Source organism: Rattus norvegicus, chromosome 12 (assembly GCF_021556685.1).
Source record: "Rattus norvegicus strain SHRSP/BbbUtx chromosome 12, alternate assembly SHRSP_T2T, whole genome shotgun sequence".
NCBI lineage: Eukaryota > Metazoa > Chordata > Mammalia > Rodentia > Muridae > Rattus > Rattus norvegicus.
In genome coordinates, this window is record NC_141545.1 from 8251554 (window position 1) to 8262965 (window position 11412).

Here is an 11412-nt window from a genome sequence, read left to right on the forward strand (position 1 = left end):
GTCAGCAAGCTCTAGCGCATGCGCGGAGCAGTGCATCCCTGCCATCCCGGCGTGGAGAACGCAGGAGGGTCAGGCGCTTAAGGTCATTCTTGGCTACACAGTTCAAACTTGCGTAGGCTGCGTAAGAGCTCGGATTTAAATAAATGAATAAATATTAAAGTCTTCTCACTTGTCCAATTTATAATTTCCTCTGCTAATCTCAATTTTGCACCAGCCCCATCTAATTAAAAGACAGGGGGGTTAACAGCTCAAAAACGTGGCAGCCTGATGTCAATCAATCCTAGGATTTGCCTAGCCACCTCCTTTGGCCTCCACTTGTAGATGATGACATGCACACACCTACACCCACACATGTCACACATGTGCAAGAATAAATATTTTTTTTCTTTTTTTTTTTTTTTTAAGATTTATTTTATTTATTATATATATAAGTACACTGTAGCTGTCTTCAGATACACCAGAAGGGGGCATCAGATCTCTTTACAGATGGTTGTGAGCCACCATGTGGTTGCTGGGAATTGAACTCAGGACCTCTGGAAGAGCAGTCAGGTGCTCTTAACCGCTGAGCCATCTCTCCAGCCCCCGAATAAATATTTTTAAAGGCAGAGAGGACAAAGCGAGTTCTATTGGGTCATTTACACACATGAATGTTCTGTAGGTGGGCCGGAACTGTGCCTCCCCAGGATTGATCATTTAGATTATGATCGAGAACCAGGAAGTTCCAAAGGCACCTTTTCCAAAAGCTCCTTGCAGAGCGCTTGCCTAGAGTCCCCCCCCCCCCCCAGGGTGCTTTGGGTAATGGCTGAGAACCCCCCAGGAAGGGGTCGGGGTCCTTTCTCAGCGGTAGAGCTCTTGCCTAGGCTCCCTCAGTGAGGGGCTGTGTCTGTAGCTCAGATGTAGAGCACCTGCCTACTGAGGGGCTGGAGACATGGAATGAGTTAAGGAGCCTGACTGGAATTCCCTATCGAGGGTCTGGAGGTGCGACTCAGCCATTGAGCAGTTGTCTAGATTTTAGGTGCTAGAGCTTGAACACCGAGTTCACCCCCACTGGCGGCTGTGGTCACACAGGGACAGGGTCTCAATTTGCATCTCTGGCCCTGCAGGTGAAGTCCCAACTCCTAGCCTGGCCCGCCCACCATGGTTTCTCTGACATAAGGAACATATAGAAGGTCATATAGACATAACCTTCTGAGCAGAAAGGGCTGTGCCGGAGGAGGGAAATTCCCCCCTCTGGGACCTCTAGTGTATGCCTCTCTTGGGGCCCCATGTGGCAATGGAAGGCAAGGAGCCAAGGGACTTATTACCCAAGGCAGGATGGGCCCCATCCAGAGGTCAATAAGAAGGAGCTGTGGGACAGGAGCTCATGCCCAGAACCGAGTTGTGCCCTGCTGAGCTCTCTGCCACGGTAAGTGACAGCCATCCCCTAGTCGGAGCGCCGATGTGGATGTCCCAGAGCCACTGAACGTCCGTCCATCCATGTGCCCCTCAGAAATCAAAGGCTATGGCAGTCTGACTCACCCCAGCATGGGAAGGGTCTAAGGCGAGGCTCTCGATTGTCTCTTGCAGTACTTAACAGGATGAAGAACCTTTCATTTCTCCTCCTTTTCCTTTTCTTCCTTGTCCTGGGGCTGCTGGGCCCCAGCATGTCACTGTGTCCCATGGATGAAGCCATCAGCAAGAAGATCAATCAAGACTTCAGCTCCCTACGTGAGGATCCCCCCATCCAACCTTACTGAGGGCCTCACAGACTAGCCTCAGCCTCAAACTCACCCTGTCTACAAGCTCCGACCCAACCTCGAACTGCCTTACCTTGACCATGGTTCCAACCCACAACCTAGCTTCTTCCAACCATTACCCCCAAACCTCCTCTCACTCCAAAAGGCCCCACTCTGTGGTCCACGGAGCCTCCAGTGCCTGAATCTCTTGCCTCAGCCCCCTGAGTGTTTGGAGCCACCGTGCTGGGCTCTCTGGGGGCAAAATATTTTTCTGCAAACATGTATGCTGTTCATGTCTGTGTATGTGTGTTTATATATGTGGTGCACGACGTAAGTGAAGGCACGTGTGTATGCTTAGGCATGTGGAGGCTTGAAGCTGATGTAGTGCTGTCATCCCACTCTCAGTTGAACCCAGGGCTTGTGGGTTTGTGATCATCTCTTTAGCCATCATGCTCTGGGCCTCCCTGTCTGCCTGTCTCCTGAATGCTAGGATTATAGGTGCCCCCACACCATGCATGCCTGTCTTCTAAATGGGTTCTGGGGATCTTGGCTCTGGTCTCCCCACTTGTGAGTCAAATCTCTAGCTACCATCATCTTCTCACTCTGCTAGAAGACTTGGGCTTCCTTGTCAGTGCCAACCCCAAAGACCCTCCCCCCTGCCCCTGCAAAGATGCAGGTGGGGCCCCCTGGTTGTATAACCCCTCCAATCTTCCCTTCTGCAGTGCCAGCTGCAATGAAGAACACTGTCCTACATTGCTGGTCAGTCTCCTCCAGAGGGAGGCTGGCCTCCTGCCCAGAAGGTGAGTGCAGACTCTGTTGTTCAGCCTTTCCTGAAACTCCTTCCTTTTCCGGGCCCCCCATATGCCCCTCCTTAGGACTCCCTCCCGGACGTCCAGTCTTCCTGCCTCCCAGCCCAGCTCCAGAGCCATTAGCCTCCCATGGAGTCATCTTTCACTCTGTCTGTGGTGACAGCCTCCAGCCTCCTCACCCCATCTCAGCCTCTCACCACTGCAGTCTTCCAGCTTTTCGGGGGCTTCTTTCCTTGCAGGCACAACCGTCACTAGCTGCTCCTGTGGCTCTGGCTGTGGCTCATGGGACGTCCGTGAGGATACAATGTGTCACTGCCAGTGCGGAAGCATAGACTGGACAGCGGCCCGCTGCTGTACCCTGCGGGTTGGTTCCTGAGGACGGTTGATTGAGAACTGAGCTTGCCCTCCGAGTGCTGCCGAGGGATGAGCTTGCCCACCATGCCTGCAGAGGAGGGATGGGGATGGGGAGAGCGCAGGGGGCAGGAAACGAGATGAGGGTCTGGAAATACACAATGGGATGATGGTGGTGATAAAGATGCACGGTAAAGTGGACTCAGGCCTTGCGTGGCTTCTTTAGTGGAGAAGGGTGTGTGTTGAAATTGTCGCACAGCACTGTGACTTTGACTCCCTCCTGCCTACCCTACCTCTCTGATAGAGTCTCATAGAGTCCAGGCTGGCCTCGAACGGTACTCACCATCACAACCGAGATAGGACCTTAGTAGGACCGAAGGTCCAGAGCTCTCAAGCCTGTCTTTCACCTCTGTGGATGCAATGTCAATTACCTGTTTTTCAGCCAGCGGCACCCAGGGCACTTACACCCCCACGAATACTAGAATATAAACACCCTGGGCAGAGGCTATCTTTTTCCTTGTATCTTGAGCTTAGAATAAAGTCTAGCCTGGGTGCTAGTAAGTATCTATAGAGTGAGGGCTGGTGGGATGGTTCAGTGGGTAAGGATGCTGCTGCCAAGGCCGATGACCTGAATTTGATGCCTGGAACCTACATGGTGGAAGGAGAGAGTGGACTCCTGCAAGCTGTGTTCTCCCTTCCACATGTGCACTGAGGCTCGTGTGCACCACGTGTGTGCACACAATAAACACTAATGAATGAATGAATGAATGATGCAATAAAAATGTCTTTTGAGCCTGGCATGGTGGTGCACGCCTTTAATCCCAGTACTTGCAAGGCAGAGACAGGAGGATCTTTGTGTCTAAGGCCAGCCTGGTCTACAAATCCAAATTCCAGGACAGTGCTACACAGGGGGTGGGAGGTGGGGGGATGAGGGGGTGGGGGGCGGCCCAGAAAGAAAGGAAATGTCTACTAACAGGATCTAGACTTACCTAGAAGACACACACCTGGGCATGCCTGGAAGGGAGTTGGTTAATTGGGTTTATTAAAGTGGGAAGACCCTGAATGTGTGTGGTACCATCTCACAGTCAAGGTCCTGACTGAATAAAAAGGAGAAGGTGGGAGCTGGAGAGAATTAAGAACACTAGCAGCTCCTGTAAAGGACCCAACTCAGATTCTCAGCATCATCTTTGGCCAGCTGACAGCCACCTCTAACTCATGTGCCATACACACTTATATAGCATGCACACACACACGCACACGCATGCACACACACGCGCGCACACACACACACACACACACACACACACACACACACAAACGTGCACGCATGCATTCACGAACCAGCAGTGGGGCCTGCAGAGATGGCTCAGAAGTTAAGAGCTCTTGCCGTTCTTCCAGAGAACGAAGTTCATTTTCCACCACTCAAATGAGGTGTGCCTTAGTTAGGGTAACCATGACCAAAAAGCAAGTTGGAGAGGAAAGGGTTTATTTAGCTTACACCTCCACATCATTGTAGGAAGTCAAGACAAGAACTCAAGCAGGGCAGGAACTTGTAGGCAGAGCTGATGCAGAGGCCACGGAGGAATTCTGCACACTGGCTTGCTTCCTTCCCCTTCTTTGCTCAGCCTGCCTTCTTGTAGAACCCAGGACCACCAGCCCAGGGGTGGCAGCAGAAACAATGAGCTGGGCTCTCTGCCACTATCAGTAACTGAGAAAATGCCTTGTAGCAGGATCTCATGGAGGTGTTTCTCCAACTGAGGTTCCTCCCTCTGGTGACTCTAGCTTGTGACAATGTGTCACAAAACCAGCCATTACAAAGTGGCTCAAGACCACCTATATCTTTGGCTACAGGAGATTTGACACCTCTGACCTGTGCATGCACCTGTACTTATGGGCAAAGACCCACATTTAGATACAAACATTCCTTCACATAATTAAAAATAATAAAATATAAACTGGGGCTACACCCAGCACACCTTTAATCCTAGCACTCCAGAGGCAGAGGCAGGTGAATCTCTGAGTTCAGTCAGTCTGATTATCAGTGTGATTTCCAGGACAGTGAGAGCTACACAGAAATCCTGTCTCAAGAAACAAAACAAACAACCAAACAACCAAAACAAAAAACAACAACCTTCCCACCCCAAAAAAGGAAAGAAAAAGGAAAAACTTATGGGCCAGCAAGATGGCTCGTGGGTAGATGTTGTGGTTTGCCCTGGAGTTATCTGTATTTTGATGCTAATTCCACTGCCCCAAGGATGGCTGCCTAGTCAGTACTCAGGAATCAGGTGACTTCACCAGAACCTTCTCCCCATTGAATTTGTAAAGTACAGGTGGGGGGGATACAGGATAGAAGGAGGCCTGTCATTGGAGGAGAAGGAAGGATGGGCGGGAGAGAAGTTTGAAGGAAGAGGAGGAGACTGGAATGGAAAGGAGAAGAGACAGGAGGGAGAGAGAAGCCATGGCAGGACGATGGAGGCTGATGTTAAGATTCTGCTCTGTGTATTTACAGTTGTTATTAATGTTCCTAAGGGATGGGTGATACTGGGCTTTGTATGTTTAGGTGGGCAATTATATCTTATCAATTGGATCTAAGGTTATTGTGTTGTGTGTTCTTTAATGTGTAGATTTAAGTGTAATGGAGTGTGGGCGACTGCTCTGGGCCGCCACCGAGTTAGGATGTGTTTCCGACCAGATACCTAGCAGATATCTTGGGGCACTTTGGTGCCGGACCTAGCGGGATAAAAGACAACCATACTTTTTTTATTTTTTTATATTTTTACAACAACAGGTAGAGGCCCTGCTTCTAAGCTGACCATCTACACACAAGTACACAAAATAAAATAAATTTAAATGTAAAAAAAAATGGGGGCCGAGGAAAGATGGATCAACGGTTAAGAGCATGTATGGCTTTCTCAGGGGACCCAAGTATAGTTTCCATCCCAGTCACCTCTTACTCTAGCTCTGGAGATGTCTGATGCCCTCTGGTCTCTGCAGGCACCTGCACTTGCGTGCACACGTCCACACGCGAGTATGCATAATTAAAAAAAAACAAAACAGAGGTGGGGGATTTAGCTCAGTGGTAGAGCGCTTGCCTAACAAGTGCAAGGCCCTGTGTTCTGTCCTCAGCTCCGGAAAAAAAAAAAACCAACAAAAAAATAAAACAAAACATGTTGGATGTGGTGGCCTCCTACTTTTAATTCCAGTACTTGGGAAATAGAGACAGACTGCTGGTGTAAGGCCACCTTGGTCTACCTAGTCAGTGCTACATAGTGAGACTCTGTTACAATGAATTAAGAATGAATAAAATGTTTTACATTGTCTTTGATATTGAAAGTTTTTTTTTAATTTATTATTTTTTTTAAAGATTTATTCATTTATTATATATAAGTACACTGTAGCTGTCTTCAGATACACCAGAAGAGGGCATCGGATCTTTTTACAGATGGTTATGAGCCACCATGTGGTTGCTGGGAATTGAACTCAGGACCTCTGGAAGAGCAGTCGGCGCTCTTAACCACTGAGCCATTTTTTATTTAGTCACTTTACAACCTGCTTACTGCCACCCTCCTGGTCACTCCTTCCCACAATGCTTCTCCCATCTTCCCCCTTCTCCTCTGAGTGTACCCCTACCCTGTTATTCACGTTTCTGTGTGGCTTCCTCTCCCACTGAGGACAGCAGACCAGGCAGCCCAGCTGGGGGAACACAACCCACACACAGGCAGCAGCTTTTGGGATAGCCCCATTCTAGTTGTTTGGGTCCCACATGAAGACCAAGCTGCACGTCTGCTGCATATGTGTAGGAAGGCCTAAGTCCAGCCCTCGTATGTTCTCTGGTTTGTGGTTCAGACTCTGAAAGCCCCAAGGGTCCAGGTTAGTTGATTCTGTTGGTCTTCCTGTGGAGTCCTGTCCCTGTCAGGGCCTGCAATCCTTCCTCTCGATCTTCCATGAGTCCTGAGCTCCGTTCATTGTGTGGCTGTGGCTGTCTGCATCTGTCTGAGTCAGCTGCTGGGTGGAGTCTCTCAGAGGACTGCATGCTCCTGTCTGCAAACATAAGTGAGCATCTTTAATAGTGTCCGGGATTGGTGCTTACCCATGGCATGGGTCTCCAGTTGGGCTGGCTATTGGTTGGCCATTCCCTTGGTCTCTGCTCCATTCCCCACGCCTGCATTTCTTGTAGACAGAATAAATTTTGGGTTGAAAGTTTTGTGGGTGGGTTGGTGTCTCTACTGCTCCTCTGGGGTTCCTGCTTGGCTACAGGTGTCTTCTTCTTTTTTTTTTTAAAAAAAAAACATTTTATTGATTCTTTGTGAATTTCACATCATGTACTCCAATCCCACTCATCTCCCCGTCCCTCCATATCTGCCCTCTGCCCTTGCAATGTCACCTGAGAAAATGACAACAACAACCAACAACAAAAATTAAACTAAACCAAAGCCAAGCACAAAACAAAAAACAAAAAGAAAAAGGAAACAACACCAAAACCAAAATCACGCTGTACCGCACAGTATGCCCTTTTATCTACACATCTTTATTTGCAAATGTTTTTTGCAATGAGTCATTGGTCTGGTTCGAGGCTTCTGGCTTCTGCTACACTAGCAATACTGGATTTCACGGGGACTCTTCTCGGGTAGGATGATCCTGCAGGACCTGCCCCTTCACTCACGCCACAGTTCAGATGGGATTGATGTTGGGGTGGGCCAACTCCTAGCCCTCAATCTGGGCCTGTGTGGTAGCTGAGTTGGTCAGCCTACCAGAGCTCTCACAACCTCACCGCCACTGCAAGCCTCCAGCACTGCCTCGGCTGGCTCGCCAATGCCACAGCTCTCAAGGATAAGGGGCCTGCTTGCTCCCCGCTCTGTCCCTGCCACCAGGGCCAGCTCTACTGTGCTGGCTAGGCAAGGTACATGGCTGCTCTCCCAAGTGCTGCAGCCGGTGAGGGGCCCGGCCAGCTTTGCACAGTCCTTGGACATGAACATCGTCCCAGATGGCATCCCCGACCAGGGACCTCTGCATGACCTTAGACATCAACACAGACCCCTGCTGCTCCATGGCCATGGATCCAGACCAGGCCTTCAGTGGCAGCAAGTGCTGGGGCTTCACCGTGGCCTCCGGTGGCATCACAGGCTATGCACGTCACATCGTTCCTCTCCACCCTAAAGTCTCTCGAGCTGCCTCCTTTCATAGCGCCCAAACCCTTCTGCTATTGCTTTTCTCCCATCTCTCCATCCCATACTTGCACGCTGTAGTGTTGGGCGTCTTCAAGTGTCTGCTCAACTGAAAGATTTCCAAAGAAATACATCTCTGGTCAGAGTTTAACATAGCACAGTAAAACCATAATTTAACTCAGAGTCCTCCAGGCTCATGGTTGACCCTCCACCACAGCCAACTGGAGAGATTAGCGGATAAGCCATTGATGAGAAGCAAACACAGCAGGACCTGTGAGTCAGTTGTGGGTCTCCGTTCTGTTCCTCCTGGGCCAGGACGCAGCTCTTACAGACACCGAGACTCACGCAGTGGTCCGTTTTCTCAGAGGAAGAAGGCATATCGCTCCACCACACTTGAGCTTGTATTGATGGACGATGTCATTCACTGGCTCTCAGGGAGCAGGAGCAGCAACCACCTTCAGTATCCAATTCCGCCCGCCTCTCTTCCTAGCGCAGAGACCCCTTGACTTTTCTTCACTTTCCACTCCTTCATTGCGGATTCATTAGCTTCTACCACCTACACACTTCCTGGTGTGCCTGTGCCTGGCCAGGACTGGGCTCAGGGTTGTAGTGTTGTCCTGGTACTTCCTGCGGCACCGGGGCTGAAAGTTGTTTTCATACAATATATTTTCTGATCAGGGCTTTTCCTTCCTATCTCCTCCCACCTTCTCCCCCCGACCCCCGTCTCTCTCTCTCTCGCTCTCACTCTCTTGCTCTCTCGCTCTCTCTCTCAGGCAAACAAAACCAAAAAAACCAAACAAAAACAAAAACAAAAACAAAAACCCACCACCCTATAATAATTAAAAAAGAAGCACAGGAAACACACACACACACACACACACACACACACACACACACACACACCACACCAAACTAAACCTAAACCCCAAAACTTCTACAACCCTAAATCCATAAAAAACACAAAACCGGGAAACAGAAGAAAAAAATGAAACGAAAAACTCTACTAAGTGTGGTTCATAAAACCTATGAGACTCCTTTTGAGCAAACTAATTTTTCCTTTGCAAGCAGCTGTCAAGCGGAGATAGTTATCAAGCGATTAGGGGTGTCGGCCCATGTCTACTTCCTTCTCTGTGCTGGGACTCCATCTGCTTGGACCTGCACAGCTCCTGTATGTGCTGCTGCTACAGTTTCTGTGAGTTCATATGTCTGTGAGTCTTGTTCTGTTCATTTTCCCTTGGTGTCATCTCTTCTAGTTCTTACGATCTTTTCTCTTCTGTATGGTTCCCTAAATTCTGAGGGGGAAGGGGCTCATTTAGGACTGAGTGTTCTAATGAGTAATGGCCAAGCAAGACACTGATCTCTGGGTATTGCAGAATGTTGCCAGGAGACATTTTTCTGCCACGTTTCCTTAGCATAACAATACTATTGGGTTTCCCTGTGGGGCCATGGCCAATCTCAGGTTATTGGCCATTGTAGCAGTGTCAGGCATGGCTTTCATCTCATGGATAGCAGAGCCTCTCCCTCTCTTACACAGAGCTCGCAGCGTGGTTGGTGGTTACCCTTCTCCTTTGGTAGCATATGGAGTGCCTTCCAGTACCATGAACACTAGACAGTAGGGGTGAAGGCTGTCACTAGACATCGGCTCAACTTCTCCACGTTCAATGAGCTGTGTGTGTTGTCTTCATCAATAGGGCCTTACGATCGGGTTGTGTCAAGCAATCAGTAGCCTTGGCAGTAATTTGAGCTCTTTGAGGGTTTCCATGGGGGTCCCTTGGCCCAACAGTTCAAGTAGATGTATTTATTCCTGGCACTGGACATTTTACTTGGTGGTGAAAGATATCTGGTTGGAACACTGTCTCCCCATTATTTTGTGACTCCATTTATCTTTCTTTCTTTCTTTCTTTCTTTCTTTCTTTCTTCCTTCCTTCCTTCCTTCCTTCCTTCCTTTCTCTCTCTCTCTCCCTTTCTTTCTTTCTTTCTTTCTTTCTTTCTTTCTTTCTTTCTTTCTTTCTTTCTTTCTTTCTTTCTTTCTTTCGGAGCTGAGGATCGAACCCAGGGCCTTGCACTTGCTAGGTAAGCGCTCTACCACTGAGCTAAATCCCCAACCCATCCCTGAACTTTTTTAATGGCCAAATAGTGCAAATGTACCAGATTTTCATTATTTATCTGTTGATTGGCATCTAAGCTGTTTCCATTTTCGGACTGTCACAAGTATAGAGTAACGAATATAGATGAGTAACTGTATCTGTAGTAGGATGTAGACATCTTTGGGTATATGCCCAAGTGTGGTGTAGCTGGATTTTTTTTTGTAATTAAATTTATTCATTGACAATTTCATGCATGTATGCAATGTGTTCTGATTACTCTTTTTTTTCTCCTTTTATTTATATGAGTACACTGTCGATGTCTTCAGACACACCAGAAGAGGGCATTGGATCCCATTACAGATGGTCGTGAGCCACAATGTGGTTGCTGGGAATTGAACTCAGGACATCTAGGTGGGGAGGAGGGGGACTGTCTTAAGCACTGAACCATCTCTCCAGACCATTTGTTTCCTTGATGTCTAGTCCAGTTTTTCAAGATATACATATATATATACACATATATATACATATATATATGTATTTATTGGGTGCGTACTCGATAGAACTCTTTCCCCATTCTGTAGGGTGCCTCTTTGTCCTTTGCCTTACAGAGGCTTTTCAGTTTCGTGAGGTCCGGTTTACTAATAGTTGATCCTAATGCCTGTACTATGGGTGTTCTGTTCAGAAAGTCTTTTCCTCCGCCAACCAGTTCAAGGCTCATCCCTACTTTCTTTTTCTATCAGACTTAGCGTACCTAGCCTTATGTTGAGGTTCTTGATCCGTTTGGAGTTCAGCGTTCTGCAGGGTGATGAGTATGGATTTATTTGTATTCTGCATGCAAGTATGCGTTTGGTATCATCTCACGAGTAAGACATTATTATTACTTGTCGAAGATGCTGTCCTTTTCCCATGGTGCATATTTGGCTTCTTTGTCAAAACTCAGGCGTCCGTAAGTATGTGGATTTATGTCTGTGTCTTTGCTCATCTTTACTGGCCAACATGGTTGTCCTGTGCCGATACCACACTGTGTTTATTACCACAACCCCGTAATACAGTTTGGTAATTGAGGTCAGGGATGGTGATACCTCCAATAGTTCTTTGAATAAATAGTCTTTAAAAAAATCTATGACAGAGTATAGATAGGCTAAATATGCAAGCAGACAAGCATACTCACGTGGGCATTTTTTTCCTTACAAAAGAGTGTAAATGGATACGTGGCGTTCATCCATGAGCATGACTGAAGGCATTTGGAGGTTTGAGTGTGCTCACATGCGTGTGCACCTATATG

At 48.1% G+C, this 11412-nt stretch overlaps 1 protein-coding gene across 2 annotated transcripts; it reads left to right on the top strand.

Moving 5' to 3' along the window:
* The first annotated feature begins 1250 nt into the window (after nucleotides 1–1250).
* Nucleotides 1251–3076, top strand: Retn (resistin). 2 transcript variants are annotated; one of them, XM_087577685.1, is made up of 4 exons: nucleotides 1251–1405; nucleotides 1577–1707; nucleotides 2438–2515; nucleotides 2764–3076. In XM_087577685.1, the coding sequence occupies exons 1-4, from the start codon at nucleotides 1266–1268 to the stop codon at nucleotides 2898–2900; spliced, it is 486 nt and encodes a 161-aa protein (XP_087433811.1). In that variant the 5' UTR covers nucleotides 1251–1265; the 3' UTR covers nucleotides 2901–3076.
* The last annotated feature ends 8336 nt before the right edge of the window (nucleotides 3077–11412 follow it).